This window comes from Mirounga leonina, unplaced genomic scaffold (assembly GCF_011800145.1).
Source record: "Mirounga leonina isolate KUSES-001 unplaced genomic scaffold, KU_Mleo_1.0 Mir_197, whole genome shotgun sequence".
NCBI lineage: Eukaryota > Metazoa > Chordata > Mammalia > Carnivora > Phocidae > Mirounga > Mirounga leonina.
In genome coordinates, this window is record NW_023270494.1 from 12,867,369 (window position 1) to 12,892,676 (window position 25,308).

The following is a 25,308-nucleotide window of genomic DNA, read 5'->3' on the forward strand; positions in this document are numbered from 1 at the left end:
CTCTCCACGGAGGGGTTAGGTTCCAAGGGCAATTGAGGGTTTACAACCGAGTGACTTTGCGTTATTGTTTGCTGTGGCTGGCTTTGGAATCCAGTAGGTGTGCAGATTCTCCAGAATTCTTCCTGCCTCGACCAGTCCCAATTTCCCCGGGCCACGCTCTTCCCTGCAGAGCCCTCTCAGAGAGCTGCCCCCTGTGCTTTGCAATGATTACTAACCTTTCCTTCTTTTTCTCTCTTCTCCGCAGTGTGGCAAAGGTGCAGAAAACTTTGACAAGTTCTTCACACGAGGGCAGCCTGTCTTAACACCACCTGATCAGCTGGTCATTGCTAACATAGACCAGTCTGATTTCGAGGGGTTCTCGTATGTCAACCCCCAATTTGTGCACCCCATCTTGCAGAGCGCAGTATGAAAGTCACCACTGAGAACCAACGCCTCCCCAGCCCCCAGCCCCCCAACAGTGGGAAGTGATCCTTAACCCTAAAATTTTAAGGCCATGGCCTTTTCTCTTGTTCCAGATCGAGGGGCCTGAAAATTTTAGGGTTATTAGTCCAAATGTGAGTAACTGTTTAGGGTCTCTCTCTTACAACCAAGAACATTATCTTAGTGGAAGATGGTATAATGTACAGTGTCCAGTTTAATTATGTAGAAGTCATATCTGCCTGTAGGTTAACCCTTCCTAGAAAGCAAACAAACTCTCCCCCTTTTTTGGTACGATTTAATATATTTTCCTTATCCCTCTGTCAATTTCCACCATTGGGATCCCCCAACCAGAGATGTTAAAATGAACCTGACCCGGGGCCAGTGACTCTCCCCGTGAGACATCTTTGGAACAAAAGAACGGGGAGCCCAGTATGTGAGCCAGGTGGGGGGTGGGGGAGGCTTTGAAATACCCGCTGCTTCTGTTCTCTGCCTCAGTGGAAACAGTCCCTAGAATTCAAGAGGCCGAGATGAATCATGTCCCCACCAGTGAGTCATTTGCAAGCTCACTGTTACCAGACGTTGACAGTCTTAACCCAGTCACGGTCCAGTGATTACTGGTCTTCAAAAAGAGAGTGAACCTCAGATGAACGTTGGGTGAACCTGTCAACTCTCCTATTTGGTTGATAATTATCTTAATACTTGCATTTCTTTTTAAGAGGCCAAATCTTCTAAGGACTTTGCTAAATGAGCATGTGAAATCATTTCAGATCAAGGATAAACCAGTGTGTATGTATGTTCATTTTAATCTCTGGGAGATTATTCTGTGATCCAGGGTGCCATCAGCAATCATGCCACTACTCACGAGTGTTGTTAGCCAACCCCCACCCTCCAACCAATATTTTGCTACCTACTTCCTCAGAAGCTGAAGTGTACGCCCCATCCCCTTTTGTACTTATTTATTTACTAGGCTGCGGTGTTGTTCATGAGAGTACGGTGTACAGTAACTTAACAGAGTGTTAACTATAGCATAAGTCTCCATTGATCGATTTTCCTCCCATGTCCAGCCCTTGACATCCGCTAAGAGATGAAAACCAATACAGTTTGGGTCCCCATTTCCAGTTCATGTTGAATGACACACCTGAAGCTGTAGAATCAGGAAAACCTGGATGCACATCAGCTCAAAGATGTTTTATTGCTAGAAGGATTTTAATATGTTTTGCAAATGCATCATGCAATGAATTTTGCATGTTTATAATAAACCTTAATAACAAGTGAATCTATATTATTGATATAATCGTATCAAGTATAAAGAGAGTATTATAATAATTTTATAAGACACAATTGTGCTATATTTGTGAAGGCTCTTGTTTCTAATCTGCTTTTATGATTAAGCTTTCGCTTAATTCCTTGCTGCGTGCTTCCTCTCCCCTCACCCCCACCCCCCGGGTACCCTGCACATTGGCACTGTATCGGATATATTAATTTTTTTATCGTAGATCTAATTTTGAAATGAATGGCTATTTTACATGATCAGTTAGGCTTATATATATATAAATATATATATAAATATTTGATTCTACCTGCAAACAAAAGTTTTTGTTTTCGGGGATTATTTCCGAGATGACACTCACTCTCTCCTAGCTCCTCAGCACTATTTTCCACTCCTGTGCCACTCTTCCTCTTGGGGACAGCAGGAAGTGTTTGACTCCAGTCTACCTAGTATGTTTGTGTAGGTGTGATGTTGTCACAGCCCCTGGGCTGGACTTTGGTTTTTCCTTTTCAGCCTTGTTACTGTTAGTGACTCGGGGTGGGAGGGGCAGGAAGACGCCCTTCCTGCTATGTGTGTGCGAACACACCAGAAGCACACTGTCCACCTTGCTGCCCCCGGAACGACTCGCCCTTTGCTCCAGCACATACAGACTTCGTGAGACAACCGTCCAGTCCAGCAGCCCCCCTGGGCACAGCCATCCCCTGGCACTATCCACAGACTCTTTAGAAGCTGCAGATCTTCTTCCACCTGTTGCTAGAACCAGCCTTTCCAGTCTTGTGAGGAGCGCCTCCATGGTGAGACACAGTGCTGACGCAAGTTCCTCGATGAAGCCAGCCTCCTACGATAGAAAAAACACCCAACATGGAAGCAGTTATCAGGTCTTATGGGGCCGCTCTATTTCCCCTTGTGCCCCAAATGCGTCTCCCAGCTACGCGCCTCCTCATTTTTACTTTCTGGCTGTTTGCCTGAAATTCATGTAACACACAACCACAGAAGGGTCTTTGAGTTTGAGAGGCCTGGTCCGCCCTGGGAACCCTTGATTAGGGGAAGAGATGGGGTAGGCAGTGGGTCAGCCCCAAAAAGAGCAACTTCCTCTGCATTCTTTTATGGGCTGCAGATGTCAGAACCCAGAAAGGGCCCCAGCACACCCAGGGCCACAGTCCTGCTGGTCAGTAGAAAAGGGACCAGTTTATGGAATTAGCCTAAGAAACAAAACAGACGGTCACCCTGCCCCTGGATGGAGCAGCAGCAGGATGGAAACACCCCCCACCCCACCCCAACCCGCAGCAAGCCCCAGGCAGTGAGGAAAGCCTCAGAAAAGAACACATGGGGGGTTCCGGACCGTTGGTTCCCGAGCCCCATGCCACCTGCTTGTTTCTGAGCCAGCCACAGTCTCAGGCTTTCCCTCACCCAGCCAACACATTTCCAAATTATTCATAATTCTCCAGGAAACATATTCAGCATCTCAGCTGGCTTGTGTTCTTTCAGAATGTGTGGCAGAGTTTTAAAAGAAAATCTCTTGGCTGTGGGGCCCTGCGCTCAGCCTGAGGGACAGAAGGCTTGAGGCCAAACTTGGGGGGAAGACAGTAAACCTCAGGACCTGCTGAAGTATCACCGTGATGTGCCCTGTTTGGTGCATGGCTTTGTACCAGATTCAGATAAAGGCTAATGTTGTCAAGGTCTGAGCAGCCCAGGATGGTTATTTCTGAAAGAATAAACGGTGTAGGTGACCATGACCAACTGTTAGGCCAGCTTACAAAAGCAGCGATCTATACAGTTCTCTGGTGCAGTCCCACTTCGTGGGCATTGTGTGAAAACCACAGGGAAGCTGTCAGCTGGAATGAGGAGAACACCTGAACTCTTGAAGTTCAGCCCCCAAGTGCTGCCCATATCACTGGGGCCTGTGGAGGTCCAGGGCCCAGGCAGCATCTAGCACAGTCTGCTTCTCTGCCAGACTCTGTGGCCCGAGACTCTGAAGGGCCATTCACGTTGGCTTGCATTCTTTTCTCTTGGACGGTGGGGGCTACTCAGCAGCAGAACTTGGCTCTGAGGCTGCAGGCCAATGGGTTGGCAGCCCCTCTCTTGGCATCTTGTCTAAAGAGGCTAGATGCTCAGTTTCGATGGAAGTATCTAGAGTGCGCAGCCAGGTATAGCCCTCAGAGGTTAATGGGCAGTTCACTAAAGGCAGGAACTAATTCAAAAGGCAGTGGTTGCTTTTCACACCTGCTTCTCTTTGATCCCCACGACCTGGTGCCAGTGAATGCAGAGTCTCCGTCTGTTTTGTCTTATGAGATGTGTCAGGCTTTCTTATGAGGAATGTTGGCCGAAAATCAGAGCATTTAGGGCACTTTGGAAACTTGACCTGAGATGGTCAGTTGAAAGGTGATGAAAGAACACAGTTGAGACAACCAGCCAAGGGTTGTGGAGCACCTCTCTGAGCTGCAATCCTCAGCAGAGTGAGCTGACGAGCTGACGTACTTGCTGGAACGAGGGTGTAGACCCAAGAGAGCTACCCGTTGGTGTTCAGAGAGGGGAGAGGTCGGTGGAGGCTGAGGTCTATAAGGCGTTTAAAGAAGAGCAGGGATTGAGTGTATCCGGAAGGATGCTTGCAGGAGGAAGAAGGTAGGAGGGTGTGGAAGGAAGGAGAGGGCACCTCGGGAAGGAAGCTACTGCCACTTCCAGTGGCTTTGCGTCGTTGATTGTTGGTGCATTTGATATCCACCTCCTGCTGGTCCCTGAGAGCAAGTTTGTTGCCAGGAACACAGTCTAGACCTCCTCAAAAAGCATCCCGTGAAGGCCAACCGCATCCTCAGCGGCCACTGGAAGCCCCCCTGCCCCTGCCTGCCTTGAGGTGGCTCACAGTTCTCTGGGCAGAGCCAAACCATCCAGCGTGCACCGGAAGCCAGTAGGTTCCCACCCGCCTTCCTCTGTGGCTTCCTGCTGGGAACGATGGCGGCCGGGGACAGATGGAGAAGTGGCGGAAGGAACTAACACTCCAGTCCCCACCTGATTGCCCTTAGTGGGAGAAATCTGGGTTTTTGCAGGGATTCATTTTCTCAGGACTGAAGAGGGAGAGAAAGTGAGAGTCTGATATTTTTAATGCCTCAGAAAGGCAACACCAACTGACAGTCACTTTCTCACTCTGGTCTTACGAAGTCACCTATTTCTTGTGTGTGCATATCACACCATTTCCTGTCTCTTTAAGTCCAGCAAGGGCAGGAGTGCCTGGTCCCCCACTGAGCACACTAGTCATCATCAGGAAGGAGACGCTGACCTGGGGACCCAAAGGGTGATGGTCGTTAAGAGAGGAGCAGCGAGGCCAAGACAGTTAGTTCCAGTGAAGGAAAAGGGCACTCTGGTTCTTACCACACGCTAAAGTGACAAGTGGGAAACTGTTTTTTAAAACCTTTTCCTTGAGTTGCTTGGATTACATCTTATGGAATATACCAGACTGTAAACATGTCTGTCATTTCCCATTTGGGCCGATGAGACAAAATCTAGGGAATGCTGTATATTTCTGCTGCGGAAGATACAGGAACTTGGGGAAGGTTACCTGAGTTATAGTGAGTGAAGGCATCTAGAAATGGTGTCAACCACAATCCTGTTCATTTTCTAATGTCAGGGACTCTGGGAGGGTTAAAATCATGTATGACTAGGACCCCTGTGCTTCTGATCTGCATGATCAGGTGTCAGTTGATAATTGTGTAGGTCAAACTCAGTCATCAAACAGCCTTACAATGACCCTACACTAAGGCCCATAAGTTCCAAAGACCTTTTTTTAAACCTTAAGGAAGAAATTAGTTAATTCCAATAGAACAACAGTATACTGGGCTATTTGTACTTTTTTATAGAGAACTTTAATAACTCAATTATTTTTTTAAAATAAATCTACTGACAATTTGATAAGATTCCAATCCCATGGAGCCTGTAGGAGAACTCAGCTGGGGTCAGCTAGAGCGCCCCTGACCTGCACTCCCACTGCAGGATTTCCTGATGCCCGTGGTATATGAAGTCCACATCAGAACAGCTGGAAATTCAGGTGGAACGTGTTGGCAGACTGATGCCCTCCATGTTTTTGAGGCACACTGGGGACAACCATCCAAGGTCTGGAAGCTTTTGGACCATAGGAAAGATAGCTTTATTTTCCCCTTCCAGATGCAGCCCTAGGATAGCATTCCCCTGGGTTCCCTGGGATCCCTTTCCTTGCTCTGTGAGGTTCTGTGACCACCTTTTGGCTTGGGAGGCATGGCACTTCCTCAGCTCTGTCTCCAGTCCCCACAGGTCCCCCAAGGCTCACACTCAGTGAAAATTCAGAGGTGCCCTGTAAGGATTTTGTCCATTGGGCAATTCAGATATGCTTCAATATTCCCAAGAAAGAAGAGGCAGCAGCAAACACTCCCAAGGGCATCTGTCTCCAAATTCTCTCTTATGTGAGTAGACAGAACCCTACTTTTCAGAAACTGTCAAGTCTATAAGAACCTTTTTTTTTTTTCTAAAATAAGACAAAAGGTGGCTTTGCATTTTCTGATTAAATAACTGTGTCTTTGTCTCCTCTGCTTAACTTTAGGAGTATTTATTCCTGTGATTGTTCATAGATTTTTGTTGATATTCTTCCTGGAAGAATGGGGTTCTTAAGGGGATCAGTGGACTATTCAAAATCATCCATGAAGGAAGTTATTCTTTTGAGTCTAAATGGTCTGAAAATTCACCTCCTATCCCTTCTATCAGGGTCTTTCAGAATATCTTTTCTAGATGGTCAGAGACATTTGAATTCATTGCTTTTGCCCCATGAAAGAGAGAGAGAGAGAAAGTGTGTGTGTGTGTGTGTGTGTGTGTGTGTGTGTGTGTGTGTGTGTGAAGGACATGTCATGTTTAAATCATTCATTGGAAAACATCGTATAAGATCCCAAATCTGTACGGAGGAGGAAGATGAAGAGATGGAGGTTGAGGTTTTTCCTTCTGTATAATCACCTTCTGACAAAATGTAGAGGCCATTCAACTGTCCAGTAACATTTGGTTTAAAGCAGGCAAGATGGATGTATACATTACTGCGCTGCTTTCCTCAATTTGTATAACCTCTGATCTTTGTTTGCATGATATGCTTTGTTAGATACATTAATTGTAGTTTGGAAGCAAGTGTGTACGAATAAACATAATGATCATCCCTCGGTGTCCTCGGTCTCGTTTGCTTGGTCTCTTTGTGGCATCGCAATTATTCAGCAGCCGTGCCACCAGCATTCCACTCGGGATCTTCTGTCCACGCATGCCTCTCCGTTTAAGTTCACGCTGGTTTTTCTTAAAATGCTTTGTGCTTTGATTTGAAATCCCAGCAGTTACCGGGATAAAGGAGCCTCAGCTCACTCCCTCGTTCCTGTATCAGCTCTTGACAGAGCGCCTGCTGGGGGCCAGGAGGTGGGCACAGGTGCCAGGAATGTGCTGGAGAAGGGGAGTGGGACACCGGGGTGGGGCTGCCTGCCGAGAGCTTCCGTTCTTCGCTCCCAAACGGTAGGGGACACAGCAACTGATGAGGACGCTGTCCATCCTGTTGGCCACGCTGTGCACCCAGCTCCGGGGCTGCCACCGCTCCTGGCATCAACAGCCTTCAGCCTGGATTTATTTTATTCATAGGTGAAAAATTGGGGGTAATTTTTAAATGTGAAACAGGTAGGGAACATTCCAAAACATCCAGAGTCTTGACACTCAACACTCTTAGTCTCGAAAAAAAGTAAAAGCTCGGACGCCTGGGTGGCTCAGTTGGTTAAGCATCAAACTCTTGATTTCGGCTCAGGTCATGATCTCCCAGTGGTGAGATCGAGCCCCGCATCAGGCTCTGTGCTCAGCAGGGAGTCTGCTTGAGATTCTCTCCCTCTCTCTCGGCCCCTCCCCCTGCTCGCTCGCTCGCTCTCTCCCCTTCCCCCTTTAAAATAAATAAGTATCCACAATAGCCAAAATATGGAAAGAACTCAGATGACCATCAACAGAAAAATGGATAAAGAAGATCTGATGTGTACACACACACACACACACTGGAGTATTACTCAGCCATCAAAAAGAATGAAACCTTGCCAGTTGCAACAACGTGGATGAAACCAGAGGGTATTATGCTGAGCAAAGTAAGTCAGAGAGAGACAAATATGCAATTTCACTCCTGGAGTTTAAGAAACAAAACAGATGAACATAGGGGAAGGGAAGGAGAAATAACACGAAATCAGAGAGGCAAACCATAAGAGACTCTTAATCATAGAAACAAACTGAGGGTTGCTGGAGGGGAGGAGGGTGAGGGGATGGGGTAACTGGCGGATGGGCACGTGATGTGATGAGCACTGGGTGTTAGACTGATGAATCACTGAATTCTACCTCTGACACTAATACACTATATGTTAATTAATTGATTTTAAAAACAAAACAAAAAAAGATGTTAGTTGAAAAATAAATAGATCTTTAAAAAAAAAAGAGAGAAAAAGCCAGTAACAATAATCCTAAGTCTAAATGCTGAGGGTCAGCCTTGGCAAAGTTCGCCTTTGCTTGCTTCCTCGCCTTCTTTTGGGGGGCTGCTCTCCCCACAGGCTCAGGGCTTTGTCCCACGGCTGCCTCTCTGTCCCCTCCCAGCGTATCCACACTTGCCTGTCCTGCGTTCTCTTTCCTCAAGGCCTTGCTCCCAGCCCACTGAGTGGGGTCCCGAGCACTCTTGTCCACTGGATTAAGGTCCCGTCCCCGGCCTGCCGTGCTCTCACCTGAACCTCCAGAAGTTAAGGGGCTTTCGGCTGCCAGTGGGAGCACTGGTGGGACAATTACTGAGGAAGAACGAGGGGTCCTCGGTGGCTGGCCCCTGGGCTGGCCCTGAACTTCCCTCTGGGCTGGTCACTTTTACACATCTCTGCGGCTCCTGCCTCGGGCGCACATTGCCTAGAACGGCAGGAGGCAGAAGGGCAGCCCTCAGCCCCCACTCTCCCCACCCCTGCCCCCCGGGGCTGGTTCAGCTTCCCCGCGTCTGGTTCCGCGCTGCGTTTTCTTGCCTTGCCTTGACCGCGACGCGCAATGGTGCCCGCTGGGTCGTCCTGCACCGAGCAGCATCCTCAGCAGCAGCCAGGGACCTGCAGGGTGCGAGCAGCCACGCGTGATGTACCCGGCGGGGCGACCCCAGAGGCCCCGCGGGATCGAGGAGGAGGCCGAGGGGACGGCCTAAGCGAGCACCAGGCAGACCCGGCAGGACTGGATAACCCGCCCCGGAGGGTTGCTGCTCCCCTGCCTCTCCCCCCGCCCCCCGCCCCCGCCCCTGCCCCTTGTGACACAGGTGAGCCTCCGGCTGGGCTCGTGCCCGATCCTGGCCGCCCCTGCGAGTCAGGCCCCATTTGCGTCCGCCTGCCCCGCACCCCGGCCTCTCACCCGCCCTGCACCCCTGCCCCCCGCACCCTGCGCCCCCGTGCATCTGGCTTTGGAGAGGCAACCTAGGGGGCCCTTAAGGGCAAAGTCTGCAGCCACGCTGCCTGGCGTCCCCCGGCGAGCAGGGTGAGTGACCTGGGCCTCCCGGTGCCTCCGTTTCCCCACCTGCATAAGGAAATGAGAAGAGCGCCTACGCCAGAGGGCCCCGGAGAGGAGTGAGTCCGAGTGAAGCGTTAGAGCGCCCCACGAAGGAAGTGTGAGTGCTCGGAGGGAGACCACAGCCCTGGGATCTGCTGAGACCCAGCCCGGGGTGGTCAAAAGGCAGAAGGGCCTTGGGGCTGGTCTCTCTTCTAGTCCTTTTTGAGAAAGGGGCCGTGTGTCAGCGGATGAGGGGATTCCCGTGGGAAGAGAAGTATGGAGCCAGCTTCTGGCGGGGCTGCTCTGTAAATAGGAACCGAGTATTCGGGGAGAGGAGCAGCCTAGCCGCGGAGGAGGGGGGCCGGGGGAGGAGGGAGATTGGGGGCTGCCAGGGCTCAGCTGCGGCCCCCACGGGTACAACTGTGCCCCCTGGCTGCGGCCCAGCCACCTGCCCCCCGACCCCGAGTCGCTTTGCTGGGCGAGAAGTCAAGGCCCCTGGAGTCCGAGCTCGGGGGACAGCGCGAGTTGGCGCCCCGGTGGCCCTGAGCTCCGCGCCTGGCCCCAAGCTGCTGCGCGGTGAGCGTCTGTTGAAGGAGTGAGAGTCCGTGTCTGACACGTGGAGGAATTCAAGCCTGGGCCCCTCCGGCTGGTAGAGACTCCTCTCCATCTATCCCGGCCCTGAAATTCTGGGCAGTGCCCCGCGCTGTGGGTGTGGGAGGGCTTTCTCAGTGTTGTGTTAAGTGGGAGCTCTCTGAGGGGCAGGCCGGTGGCTAGGACACGATGTAGGGAACGATGTAGGGAACGCGGGGTCAGGCCTGGAATAGGCACCTCAGCCGTAGAATCCCAGCTTCAGCAAGACCTGCCAGGTCCATCCTTCTGCACCTACGCCTCCCCCACGCACCACACACTTACACCCACCCTCTTGGGTCCAAGCCCCTGCCCACGGCTCACCCTGACTCCGGCAGGAGCCTCCTGTCCAGTGCCTCACTCAGCCTCTCCTGTCTGCCCCCTCCCTGCAGGCAGAGTGAAGCCCTATGCTGCCACAACTTTTCTTCAAACACTCCAAGGACATCCCATTGCCCTTGAGAAAGACCAAGTCCCCTAACATGGCTGTGAAGCCCTGGGCAAACTCCCCACCCCTGACATCATCTTCCCCCATCTGGCCCCACATTCTCTTGACTCTCTGGCCTTCCTTCAATTCCTCAAATGTGCTATGATGTTTCCAACCACAGGGCCTTTGCACCTGCTGTGCCCTCTGCCTGAAACATCCTTCTCCAAGCCTAGTTAATGCCACCTTACCCTGAATTATTCATTCTTGCAGAACCCTTCTCTTTCCTCCCAGGCTGGCGCATCCTCCTCCCAACCCCTCATACACCTGCTTAGTATCTACATCCCTTCTTTGCTGCACTTACCATGCTGCCATTTTACACTTCCTTGTGGGAACACTTGATTGCCAGCCTTACCAGTTTCCTTTTTGAAATCGGGTGTCATGCTGGGTTATGCTTGCATTTGCCCTTCCAGGGAGTAATACAGTGTGTAGCCCAGAGTGAGAGGTCAAAACCAGTCCTCCATCCACTACAACCCTCACCATCCCATGTCTATACCTGCCCACTTATCTCCAACCCATCAGCAAGTCTTGTCGGGTCTACTGGATAGACATGGTTCTCCAAGGCGAGGGGGCCGTTTTGCAATATCCAAAGTCATTTTTGGTTGTCACAACTGGAGGGAGGTGCTACTGGCATCTAGAAAGTAAAGGTCAAAGGCCAGGAATGCTGCGATGCACGAGACAGCACCCCCCCCCCAACAGAGAAAGATCAGCCCAAAATGTCAGTGGCGCTGCTACTGAAAGCCCTGTTCTAAAACGTACTCAATCCTCTCCCTTTGCTCCATGTACACCATCTTCTCTGCCCATCTCCTTGAGTTCACCCTCGATCCCCCATGACCCTCTCTGCACAGCCGTCAGTGTGACCTGGTCCCAGCAAATACCTTCCCTGGTTCAAGCCCTCCAGCGGCTTTCCATCACCCTTAACATAAAACCCAAAACTTCCCACGACCTAGCGGCCTCACGCAATGTGGCTCAAGGCACACCGGCTGGATGCTTAGGAGGTGAGCTCGGAAAAGTGCCGGCCTGTTTATCAGTCTGTGTGTGTGCCCTGTCCCATCAGAATGTAAGCTCCGGGAGAGGAGCAAGCTTGTCCACCATGTTCACTGCCGGATCCCAGCACGAGAGCGGTGCTTGGCACAGACGAGGGGCTCAGAACAGTGTGCGTTGAAGGAGTGAATGAATGAATGGACCCCAAGACTGCTCCGAGTCTAGCAAACCATTGCTGTGTTTGGCCCGTGGTATTCACAAACTAATTAAGGAGATGAGATGTACACACACACACACACGAATTAAAGATCAGCTTTCGAAAACTTTTCACGACCTCACACCAAGGAAACCCACGTTCTGAGTCTGTCCATCGGCCTGGCAGCTGGAGGCAAACACTGCCTCCAGATGCACTGGAGTGAGTGTTTCAAGCCCTGAGCTTTTTCTCCCGCCTATCGGGTGCCCTGAGGGGTGAAATTACAGTTCAGCTAAAATGCTAATGCACACAGTCAAAGCAAAGGCCATCTATTTTCACAGTCTGTCCCCGTGCACATCACAGGGAGCAAGGCTGTGCCTGCAGGAAATGTGCGAGAAGTGCTTTTGGCTCCAAGAAAGCAGAACTGGATGTCTCTCCAAGATTCTTTTTTTAAAAAGCTAATTCAATAAATATATTGCAGAGAGGTCTATTCTAGGCATAAGAGGGGAAAGTACAATATGGCTCTAAAGAAATGGAAGAGCTGGTGGTGGGCTCGAGGACTCAACAGAAACAGGTGAAAATGGCAAAAAAAAAACACAAGCATAACGCAGATTATAAACACACGTGTGCATGCGCACACCAAGCATGCGTGCGCGGGCACACACACACACACACAGTCACGCACGCACTGAGCGAACATCACAAGTATGCCGGGCACTCTTCTTGTTACTGTACATGCATTTATTTAAAGCCCACGGCGACCACACAGAGTAGGTCCTATTTGCTGTGCCCATTTTACAGAAGAGGGAAGGCAAGTCCAGAGAGGTTAAAGAACAGGGTGAGCAACACCAGATAAACCGAGCCAACGGCCAGAGCAGAGATGGGAGCAGTGCCAGGGCCTTCCTGGAGGAGGAGGGCAGGAAGGCTGCGGTCTAACGAAGAAAAGGAAGGAAAGGGCATGTCACAAACACAGAAACCAGCGAATAGGTAGGAGGGAAGGACTAACTCCTACCCGGCACCCCCCAACCCTGAGCAATGTCAACATAATCGTGGCATGTAATCCTCGTGGCATCTCCGCAGAGAAGTCATTGTTCCCATCTTACAGATGGGGAAACTGAGGCCCAACTTAATAACTGGCTTCTGGTTACATAAGCCCTAAGCAGTGCCGGCAAGGCTGGGCACCAGGTCTCTGGCCTTGCCATGTTCAGGGGCCCAAAGAGGCAGCCTGGGTGGGGGGTGCAGAGCCTTCCTGGGGCTCGTCTCCCCCTAATGGCTTTCTTCAAAGCCCATCCCATCTTCAAGGGGGACTTTCTTTCTCTTGCCTTACTCTGGGGCCTAGGAGACTAGATGCCCTTCTATAGCTGTTTCTAGAAGCCTCTTTCCCACTTTTCCCTCTTCCCGACTTTTTTCTTCCTTTTTTTTTTTTTTTTTTGAGCTGCCTGGTCGTGGGTGGAGAGAGAAAAATAGCACTGCGGTTCTCAGAACCTGGCAGATACCTTTGCAGCCGCCCCCACCTGGCTAAGTCTCACCTGGAGAGGCCCCAGAAGAAGGAGCGAGCTGGAGGGAGGGCTGGCTGGGCATGGGGGAGGGACGGGGGTGCGGGGGGCGGCTCACCCACCCACCACAGGACAGCCCTGGCATGGAGACCCACCCACCCCCAGAAGGCAAAAACAGTTGGAACTCTGTGAGTGCAGGGGAATCCCAGGGAGTCCGGGGAGGGAGGGGAGTTGAAGGCTGGCCAGGTGAGGGAAGCCGCACCTAGTGGCCAGCGAACGAACATGTCCAAGTAACAGCTGATTTCTTTGGCAGTGGGCAGCCTGGGGAGGAAGAAGGCTCAGCTGGGCAGAATGCCATGGGAATGCCTTTACTTTTTAGAGAATTTATAAAAATAACACCTGATTCTTATAGCTAATACAGATAAGGAAAAGAAACCCCCAACGTCCCATGATAACCACTGTCATACTTAAACTGCTTGGTAACTTGCTCACTTCATTCAAATATTATTACTTCTTGTGTTGCCTTTTCAGGGCAGGACAGCGAAGCCCTCATTTCAGACTCCACTGGAACTCAAAACTGGCCATCCAGAGCCGGGACCACAGACGCTGACATGCACACCCTTTAAACATGTTATTGTAACTTAAAGCTTAAAAATGCACAACCATTCAGAAAAGATGACTTCTCTCTAAGTGTGGTGTTTCTTTCTTGCATAAACTACACCCATATGCTTGACTTAAAATTTCCAACTTGAGTTTATTTAAAGAAAAGCAAAATAGTCACAAAGCCACCCGACTGCAAAGTCCTAGATTTTTGCAATATTTTCTAGTCTTCTGGAGTTACCCTGCCCACAAGTAGCTCGAGAGCCATTTTTTAAAAACTCATTTTTATTATCTTTCTTAAACATTCTATTTTATGGTTATTGAAACAACTCTATTATTTGCACTTGTGTTTTATCAGTTCATGTGGGATTTGTTTAAATTAACCACAAAACAATAGAACAGACATCAAAAGTTGACTCATGGCAAGTCACAGTGGGAGCAAAATTGCACGGAAATATGAGAAAATAGGAATTTGGGGAAAAGAAAATATTCAGCATGTCATGGGAATTAATTAGTATTTTGAAGAGGAATAAAATATTGGTTAATCTAATAGGTCATTCAGGGGACATCAGTGAAGAAAGATTCCACTACAAAATATAGGTCTTTCCACATATTCTTAAGGGCTACATAATATTCCATTTTGTACAGATGCATTATAGTTCATCCTAACTCATCATTTACTTTCAGTTTACATGTCCTAACATTTAAGTGGTTCTCAATTTTTTTTACTATCATAAATGACACTGTGATAAATATTCTAATCTTTATATCTTCAAACACTTCACCGATTATTTCATTCATTCATTCATTCATTCATTCAAAAAATATGTTCTGAGCCCCTACTCCATACTGTGTCCTGTCCTAGGTGTTGGGGACCCAGCGATAAGTCAAGCCAACAAAACTCCCTGTGCTTGTGGATTGTGTCCTTATGGGAGATTTTCATGTCCTTAGAATAAATTCCAAAATGGATTCTTGGTCAGTGGCTATACACCATTTTAGGGTTTTTGATACACATTGTCAAGATGCACTCAGAAACGGAAGAAACAGTGACTGCTAATTTTTAATCCACTGAGTCACTTCCAAAGGTTTATACACACATATATACACCCTTCACGCAGAGTTAATAGTTGCCATGTATTTTAGTTATCCGTTACTGCGTAACAAATTACTCCAAAACTTAGCAACTGAAAACAAATTATTATCTCACCGTGGATCAGGAATTTGGCAGTGGTTCATCTCGGTGGACTGGCACAGGATTTCTCACGAGGCTGTAGTAAAGGGGTCGCCAGAGCTGTTGTCAGCTGGAGGCTCGACTGGGTCTGGAGCACCTGCTTCAAAGAAGGCTCACTCTCATGGCCATTGCCACGAGGCCTTGGTTCCTCTGCATTGGGGCATCTTTGTAGGGCTGTGGGAATGTCCTCACAACATGGCAGCTGGCTCCCCCACAAAGGAAATGATCCAAGAGATAGTGAGGAAGAAGTGATGCCTTTTCCAATCTACTCCTGGAAGTCAACACTGCCACCAGATTCTATCTGAAGCAAGTCACTGAAGACAGCACATACTCAAGGGGAGAGGGACTGAACTCAACCTTGAATTTGGGGACATATTTTTAAAACACCACACCATAGGCAGGTGAGCCTTCCAGGGCACTGACTGTTGTCAGGAAGAAAAGCAAAAAAAAACCAACCAAACAAACAAACAAATATTCTTTGGTCCCAAAATGCATTTCAATGGGCCTTTCTATTGCTTAGTATCTTTTTTTCTTTCCTATTTTAACGAAGCCTATTCTCTTCTTATAAAATGCATGCTTATTTTTGAAAACTTGGAAACTACAGGAAAGTCAAGATCAAATAATAAAATTCACCCACTGTCACACAAGCTGGAGACAAGCACAGATAACATTTTCGTTTATTTCCTCTCTTCTATGCATATTTCCTTACATTGGGGGGAACATAAGGATTATATAATTCCTACTCTTGCGTTTAACACTGTTGCATTCATTTTTCTTCAAATCATTAAGAACGCTTTGCACTGAATATGTGAAAGAGCTACCACTTTCCATTACACAGATCAGCATAATTTTCTTACTAATTCCCTTATTATTTGACTTTTAGATTGTCAATTGTTCAAAAATTTTTGATTGAACAATTCAATGATGAACATCTTTGTTCCTAAAATTTTGAAGGCATTTAGGATCATTTTCTCAGTTGGGTTCCCAGAAATATGACTGAGCATTTTTGAGACGATTGGTACTTCTTTCCTGCCAAGCTTCTTGAAGCTCTACTTTCCATGATAACATTTTCTTACTCTTGGATCATCTAGGAACTAGTATTTCTCTTCAATCACTGTCAGTGCTATTCTTAGTTGGTTTGTTATCAAGTGCTTTCATTCATTTGTTCATTTATTCATTCAGCAAATATTTATGCGAGCACTACGTTATATGCCGGAACTGGGCTACGTACCAGGGATGCAGTGCTTACCAGAGCTCATAATTGAGAAATTTTGGCTTTTGCCTCTTTCCACAAGATTTGGAGTGGCTTGAAACTAAAACACATTAAGTGAATAATAAAATAAACATAGAAGGTCAGGACTGAAGGCAATAAAAACATAAATACATTTCCCAAAAGTGTTACCAAAATTGCTGTCATTGATTCTTAAACTTGGTTCTGCGTTTCCTAGCAGAAAAAAAAAAAAAAATGAGGACCATGATCAGCTCTAGGGTTCTCAGCTGGAAAAGCAGAAGCATGTGTGTTCCTCAGGGAATGAAAGCCTTTCCTAGCACTGAATTCTAAAGGAAATTTCTTAAGTCTGATTTTATTACATCAAAGACAGACAGAGCAATATAAGGAGGTCCTCAACAACATTTGGGGTTTTTGAAAACTGTCAAAGCAGCAGCAAATTTCACATGGCCCTTTCTGTACTGATCTTTATCAAGTCAGGGCATAAGATTAAAATGCAACTTCATGAAAGTGACCAAGTGAAAAGCCAAGCCAGAGTCTCCAGGTAAGTAGCCAATTATATGGTCCAACTTGGCCCAAGAAAATAATTTAGAATTCCTGGAAGAAAAGAACAATGAGATACAATGTTTTATCTATCAATTTGGCAAAGATTACACTTTCCTTAAAGATTAAAACCCAATTTTGGCAAAAGATGGGGAAGCCAGCCCTCTTATACACTGCAGGTGAGAATATCCATTAAGATTTTTCTGGAGGGCAATTTGGCGTGAAGTAACAAAAGTCCTGAAAATGTACTTATTGTGAAGTAACGAAAGTCTTAAAAATGTACTTATTCACAGAAATTTTGCTGCAGGGGACTTTCTTTTCTTAAGGAAATAACAAAATATGCATACAAAGACTTATGTACTAGGAGCGTGTTCTGCTCAGGCTTCTTGCTTTGTAATAAACACAGATGGGCCAACCCACCCAGGGGCTAGAAATCTCTGGATTTGGGGCAGCTCTGGGAGCTGGAACTTTTTCTGTCACTCTTATTAGTATTTCAGCTTTTTTTTCTTTTTAAGACTTTTCACTTTGAAATAATTTAAGACTCGAAAGAATCTGCAAAATAATGGAGAGAGTTGCCACATATGCATCATCCAGCTTTCCCCAATGTAACCAGTACATTAGCAAAATCAAGGCTTGGATCTAGTAAAATACTATTCACTAAACTACAGACCTTATTAGGAGCTCAACAGGTTTTGAATGCTGCGCGCATGCACGTAGTACTATGAAATCCTATCGTGTGCATAGGATTTCATACGTGTAACCACCACCATATTCAGATCAAGGACTGTTTTATCGGGAAGACTCTCACTCACTTTATAGTCACACCTCCCCCTCCATAGCCCGTGGCAACCTCTGATCTTCCTCCTCTGCTATAATTTTGTCATTTCAACAGTGTGATATAAATGGAAGCACATGAGATAGAACCTTCTGGACGTGCCTCCTCTTTCTCGGCTTGTCTGTTTTCACAAAACTTCGACTGACCGTACTTCCTCCTGGCCCCTTCACAGCCTAAGTGGTTCTTTATGGTATTTCCCCCGAGAGAGGGATTCCGATGGTCACGGAGTCAGCCCATGTCAGCCCACATCATTGGTCACTGATAAGCCCGTGGATTGGCTGTCAGGGTGTCAGGTTCCCATTTCTGGTCCAGTCATCCATGGCCCAGGGCAGTGGTCATTTGACACAAAAGATGGCCACCTCGGCCCACCCCATCATCAAAGAGATGAGCAAAGTGTTCCCTCTGAGAAGAATGCAGATGCTTTAACTGGTGTATCTACCTCAAAGTTCAATGGAAACAAGCCTAAATGTCTGTGGCCTACCTGATAGACACTCCTGTGTTCTACTTTGTGAACAGACCCTAATTTGGGATTTTTTGGGGTGAACACTCGCTCCCTGAATCTTCTAAGGCCCCGGGGGATGGATGCTGATGGGCGCAAGCCAATCCCAGGGATTCCATTCTCCTTCGCAATGGCTGGTTCAGGCAAGAGCCTGTGACACAATGAGACCTGAGTGAGGACTCTTTCCATGAAGCATCTCAGATAGCCTCCAAAAGGCCCGAAGGAGTCACCTGGCTGGGGGCAGGCCCAGGAGAGAACAGCTCAGCATCAAAGAGCTCCCGAAGGTTTCTCAAGTAGGAGAAAGCATCTTTCTGGGTGGTTCTTCCAAAAGCCCTTTAACCAGGATTCCCTGGCCCTCAACCACTGCTGCAGCAATAACGATCCATAACAGAACAAAACAGAACAAAACCCAAGAAACTAACTTTGAAAAGATTAAAGGCCAGAGAGGAGATGCCAGGAAATTTTATTAGCCTGAAAACAGAGTAATCATTTTGTGAGTTAGGAGGGTCATTTTGTTCCAAAGGTCTGGAATGATTTCTGTGTCTCTGTGAAGGTTCCTGTCCCCATCCCAAGCACCTGATGCTCACTTGTCTCCAGGGTTTGCTGGGATTTGAAAGAAGCAGAATTCTGTCCCTCTGTCCAGGGGATTTTGTCTTCATAGGGAGAGGCTGTTGTTTGTGCCCAGTAATTGGGTGACTGACTATATAGCTACTTGTCCAAACCAGGACATTCATGAGAGTAAAACAGAGACTTGTTAATTCTGCTGGGGCCACAGGCATAAACAAGACCATCCAAAGCTAACTGGGCTGGAGGGTCACCCAGCAATCTGCCCAAATCTGATGAAAGCTGCCACCTGCCCACCCCACCCCACCCTACCTCACCTTTTGGGAGCTGCACGTGAATTTGATAATTTACCTATTTCAGGATTTCTCACACTTGGCTTGATGACATTTTAGGGCTTCATTATTTCTTCTTGTAGGGGACTGTCCTGTCATACATCCCTGGACTCTACCTACTAGATGCCAATAACTACCCCCTCCTTAAGTTGTGACAACCATAAATGTCTCCAGACATTGCCAAATGTCCTCTGAGGAACAAAACTGCCCCAGTTAAGAACTGCTGTTCTAGGCCCATCCACTCACTGTTTTGAGGAAGGACTTCAGGTCCAGGGTGTGCTTAGGGGTTAAAGTTTATCTATAGTTAACAAGTCTTATAGTATCAGGGCCTTCCAAACGTCCATCGACTGATGAATGGATAAAGAAGATGTCACACACACACACACACACACACACACACACACACACACACACTGGAATATTACTCAGCCATCAAAAAGAATGAAATCTTGCCATTTGCAATGACATGGATGGAGCTAGAGTGTATTATCTAAGTGAAATAAGTCAGAGAGAGACAAATACCATAGGATTTCATTCATATGTGGAATTTAAGAAATAAAAGAGATGAACATATGGGAAGGGGGAAGAGGCAGAAAAAAGAGGGAAATAAGCTATAAGAGACTCTTAACAACAGAGAACAACCTGGGGGTTGATGGAGGGAGGCGGGTGGGGGATGGACTAGATGGGGGATGGGTATTAAGGAGGGCACTTGTTGTGATGAGCACTGGTGTTTTAGGTAAGTGATGATGAATCACTGAATTCTACTCCAGAAACCAATATTGCACTGTATGTTAAGTACCTAAAGTTTAAATTTTTTAAAAAAGCAACAAAAGAAAAAAAAATATCGGGGCATTGCTTGGGATTCTCTCTCTCCCTCTGCCCTTCCCCTCCCTCTAAAAAAAATTTAAAAAAATATCAAACTCAAGAGAGTGAATCACAGGACAGGGCAAGCAGCCGCTAATGGAGTGGGACAGTGGGGCACATGAAGGGCACCCCAGAGAGAAGGCGAAATATGTTCCTTCCTTTCCAGTGTTGCTTGGGAAACTGCTGTGACACAGAAGCTGGGGTTTGGGTGGGAGAATATCTGAGTCTCCCAACCAAAATGGCGCCTGTGCCTTTAGAGAGCCAGCCAGGGACAATCCATTGACCAAAATGTGTTGCTCCCACAATGGGTAGCTCTGAAGCTAGATCACTCCCATCACTCCAGGAGGGGCCAGGCATGTCGAATGAATGAATGAATGAACCCTAGTTCCATCTTAAACTTACTGAGTGAGCATGGGCAAGAGCATTTAGTCCTTCTGAGCTTTAATTTGCTCATTTAAATAATAAAGACCACCTACCTGCCTTACAGTGGTCTGGTGGTGCCTGATGAACTGAGACTCTCTAGTCCATTCTATCACAAATGGGGGTGGATTGCTACAGGCATCTAGTGGGGTAGAGCCCAGAGATGCTGCTCAACATCCTACAATGCTGAGGGCAGCTCCTGACCCTGCCAACCAAATATGAATAGTGCCAAGGTTCAGAAACCCTCATAAACCTGAGGTCCTGGGTTTCTCCTATGTTCCAAGGAACTTGGGGTTGTCTTCTCCTGGGGAAGGCTGGGGGGTCTCTGCACTCCCCCATCCCATGGGAATAAAGGAATGAGTTAGGGATTGCATCTCTGTCCTCTGAGGTTGTCCTGATCTATCAGTGGGAAAATTGCTTACCCCCCTCCCCATAGACCAGCATTTATGAGGTTGATGAAAGGACCAGGTGGTCCTGACCTGAGTCAGGATTTTTCTGACTATGGCCATAGGTGGCTGGCACTGAGTGACGTCAAGAGACTCACAGAAGATACCCCAACCAGGAGAGATAGTAGCTAAATACTAGCTAGTATCCCCAGTCTTCCCTTCCAGGCAGAGTAACATCCAACCTTCCCACCACCCATCCTCCTCGTGGGCCCTAGAGGGGTCCTGGCACATCCAGATTACTCACTGCCAGGAACACCAATGGTGCCCAGAAGACATTTTCCACTTTTGTCCCCTCCCTGCCTCTCCTTTGCTCTTCTGCTGTCAACACCTGCTCCCAGAAAGTGCCTGGCACTGTTTGGCCGAGGACTGTGAACCATCTAGAAACTCTACCCTCCCATAGGGATTTATAATTGAACATGCATTAAGACCTATATAATGACAGTTACATTTGCTACTGTTTGCCAGATCCTGGCAATTTTGAATATATTATCTCCTTTATTCTCTCAACAAGCCCTCCAGGTGTGTGTTATGGACAGTATGCCATTTTTCAAATGATGAAATCAAAACTTGGAGGAATCAAGTAATTGACCCGAGTCACTTAGCTGGTCAGTGGCAGAGATGAGATCCGATCTCAGACACATCTCCCTGCAGAGGGCATGCTCGTGATCAACTGTGGATAGACAGGTATAGGGGGTACTGCCTCTGGAGTGGCTGGAGCCCCTGAGCCAGTCACCCCCAGCTGCAAGAAGATGGGTCCCTTTACCCCAGTGGGCCACCTGTAATTATCATGGTCTTGAAAAAAGGCAGGAAAGACAGATAGCCTGAACTAAACTTTTTCCTACAAATGGATAGGAGGTCCATCAGGAAATTTTAGACATTTACCAATAGATGGCAATGATCGAGGGAAACAGGGAGATCTTTTCTATCCCCCATGGGAACAGAATCCATGATCTTTACAAGTTTATGGGAGGAGATGTGTCATTCTTAAGATTTCCAGAAGCTAGAGGCTTCCAGAAAACCCGAGGCGGGTCTGTTTTTTGAGAGACCAACTTGTTGTGCTGATGGGGGGGTCCCACTTCCTGGAACCAAGCCCAGATAATCCTTTGCTTGCTCTGAAAGGACAGCTAGAGCCACTGGAAAAGCAACATTGCTCTGACTGGGGGGACCAGCTTTGCCCATTCCCCACCCCCATTCTCACTATGCTAACCATCTCCTCAGACTCCTTGCCCTGCAAAATCAGTGCTGTACACTTCACACCCACTGGGAGGGCTGATTAAAAAAAGGAAAGTAGCAAGTGTTGGCAAGGACATGGAGAAATTGGAACTTGCTGGTGGGAATGTAACAGTGCTCAGCTGCCATGGAAAACTGTCAGTTCCTTAAAAAGTTAAATATAGAATTACCATATGATCTAGCAATTCCACTCCGAGATATGTACCCAATAGAACTGAAAATGAGTGTTCAAAAAAATACAAGTACACACATGTTCATAATAAGCACTATTCCCAGTAACTAAAAGGTGGAACAACTCAAATGTCCATCAATGGATGAATGAATAAATAAATTGCAGGATATACATACAATGGAATATTAATCATAAAAAGTAATGAAGTACTGATGTGTGCTACTATGTAGATGAGCCTTGAAAACATCATGCTAAGTGTAAGAAGCCAGACACAAAAGGCTATATATTGGATGGTTCCACTGGTATGAAATATATAGAATAAGTAACTCCTTTGACACAGAAAGCAAATTGGTATTAGCCAGGGGTCGGAGAGAGAGCGAATGGGAAGCAGTTGCTTATGGGTACAGGGTTTTCTTTTAGGGAAATGAAAGTATTTTGGAACCAGATAGAGGTGGTAGTTGTACAATATTGTGAATGTACTAAATGCTACTTTAAAATGCTTAATTTCATCTTGTGTGAATTTCACTTCAATAAAAAGAATTCTTAATTAAAAAAAACTAGTGTCATAGTTATACCAGCCTGGGCAGGGAACCAGGCTGACGCATTATAAGAGTATTCTTCCTTAACCTCTTTGTGGCGAAGCGTCTGATGATTTGGCAAACGATATCCGTCCCTTCTTCCAGTATCTGTGCTAGTTTTAACTCTGAGCACCTGTTTCCACCACACTCTCTTCCACCACCGGATGCTAGTTACGTGAGTCAATTAATTCCCTCTCCTGGTTTTCTCTCATTTGTAACCAAAACAATCCTGAATGATACAGTCAGTTTCAAGGTTTCTGTGGATCTGCTCCAAACTGTACTCCTGCCCGCCCCGCCCCCACACTGGCTGCCTGGCTCCTCGGTGACATATACTGCTTCCTTCCCAGATGCTGCCCGCTTAGAAAACCACCCTCACTCATATCTTTCAAAGCTTTTTCTGTTGTTGTTGACTTCAAAGCTAGGAAGTGGTTACTAAAGATGCTATTCTCTGTCCTCTCAGGAGCCAGGTAATTGAGGAGGTGGCTGGAGCCTGGCCCTGTTTTCTTTGTTCTGAAATACGGTGTTCTCACTTCCTGGCCTCCCTTTCTCCTCTCCCGCACCCCACCCTCCAGGGGTTTGGGCCCTTTGTTCTGGGTGCCCACCCCTACCAGGCCACCGCTTTCTACCCAGCCGTTTGTTTGCCCCAGGGAGGTGGCCAGTCACCTGAGCTGAGCTGCTTCCCTCCCCCACACACACATACACACCACTTTGTCAACAAGCTTGCTGGGATTACAACCACCGCAGTCTCTCTTCTTCTCAGGGAGGTTCTCCCTCTGTGCATATGTCACCTAAGTAACACCTTAGCCCATGAGAATGCATGCTGTCGGAGACATGGATTAGCTTATCAGATGAAATTAGTGTCTCCCTGAGGCCTGACGGCATGAGTCAGGGCAGAGAGCTTTTATAGAGCTCAGCAGAGAACCAGAAAAAGTCTAGGACTCTAGGACTGTGAGGCTGCAAACCAGCTTGTTTCTCAGCCCTGCTGGGAGCTGTCCAGGTGCTGACCTGTTTGAGCGCCATCTTCGGGCGCCACCTACAGACCTCCCCTGCCCTCCTGGGTCTTTCTCTTCCCTGCCCTGCTGCATTCAGCCCCATCTATGGCCTCCATTCCAGTGTCACTTCCTTTAACACCCTGCAACTTTCTCAGTGGTCAAAATGGAGAGGAGTCTTCGTTCTGCTGATGGGCTCCCCTTCCCTTGGAACTGTTTTATAAGCAACAATCTAGTTGCCAAGGGGACAAGTTATGAGAGCAGAGGCTGAACAGCTGGTCTTAGGGGACAGGGAGAACAGCTTGGAGGAGGGCCAGAGGGAATACGAGCGAGCGGCTGCTCGGTCACCCGGCAGAGACATGAACGGCTGTGTGAACACTCCCAGGCTTCACACTCTGCTGCCTCAAGAGGGGGAGAGAGCACATTCTAATGGAAGAAAAGAGATCCGTTTTCAGCAGGCCACATTTGGAGGCCTGACCAGGCACTTTAGTGGGCTATGGAGAGGAGAAGGGGCGTTCGCTGGGGGCATGGAAAACGGCTCAGACAGAACTCAGAGACAACAGAAGAAGGAGGGGTGTGGTGAGGTTTGACTGGGGGAAGTGTGGGGTAGAGGCAATGTCCCCGTAGACACCTCTTTTGCCAGCAAAGTCAAGTCCAGGAGGAAAAGAGGGAAACTTAAGAATGAATCTATGAACAAGGAAGAGACTGTGAGGAAGGAATCTCACCTGGAGGTTTAGCACAGACCTGCCTTCTAGGTTCCCCACCCAACCAGCTAGACGGAAAGCATCATTTCCTGACCCAGCTTCCCCCTTGAGGAAGAACAGGGAACCAGTCTTTTTTTTTTTTTTAAAGATTTTATTTATTTATTTGACAGAGAGAGACACAGTGAGAGTGAACACAAGCAGGGGGAGTGGGAGAGGGAGAAGCAGGCTTCCCGCGGAGCAGGGAGCCCGATGCGGGGCTCGATCCCAGGACCCTGGGATCATGACCTGAGCCAAAGGCAGGTGCTTAACATCTGAGCCACCCAGGCGCCCCTGGAACCAGTCTTTTGCTTCTTGAAGGCTAGTGTTCCTTGGGCCCTGAAAATTCTCAGGGCCAGTGGTCCTGTCATCCCAGCCTTCCCCGTTTGCCCAGGCATCCAGAATGTGTGGCCCCCAAACAGCTCCCGGGTTCCCCTACTGAGACCAGATCCTGCATGCCTGGGCCCTGACAGCTGTTCTCAAGATTATGGCCGCCGTGCCCACTCACGGCATGGGTGATGCTGACATGGACAGAGCCTGAACATGCCATTCTCCCTTGGCACTATAATTTGGCCATTTCCAGGGCAAATTACTTCTTTAAACCTCTATTTCTTCATCTGGAAATAAGGGATAGTAATGTCCTAGCTCATCGGATTGTTCTAAGAACCAAATGTGTTAACACATAGAAAGCACTTAGCAGAGTGTGGCATGTAATTGATATTAGTTGTAATCGGTACTAATATTATTAGCCAGCCCTCCATAGGGGCAACTCTACATCAGCCTCGGTTCTTGCCCTGGCTTTACCCAGTTCTGCCCCCTGCAACCCTGACTTCTTCACTGGGCCCTTTTCCCCCACTTCCAACTCCCTTGACAAACACAAATACACTTCCCACGTGTCTTGAGGTCATGCCCATTTTAAACTCCATCTGGCTCTGCTGAGAAACTCAGATCTTCTCCCTCCCAACCCTATTGAAAGTGCCTTCATCTCTCTTACTGCTCAGCCCCCATCCTTACTGATGAGCACTTAGACCTGGAGTTTAGGGCT

General features: G+C 47.8%; 1 protein-coding gene across 2 annotated transcripts in view; it reads left to right on the forward strand.

Moving 5' to 3' along the window:
- Positions 1-6,854, forward strand: part of PRKCA (protein kinase C alpha) — a 395,562-nt gene extending 388,708 nt beyond the window's left edge. For both annotated transcript variants that reach the window (XM_035026216.1, XM_035026214.1), the window contains one exon: positions 245-6,854. In XM_035026216.1, coding sequence (XP_034882107.1) covers positions 245-409 — 165 coding nt within the window. In that variant the 3' untranslated portion in view covers positions 410-6,854. The remainder of the gene's footprint in view (positions 1-244) is intronic.
- The last annotated feature ends 18,454 nt before the right edge of the window (positions 6,855-25,308 follow it).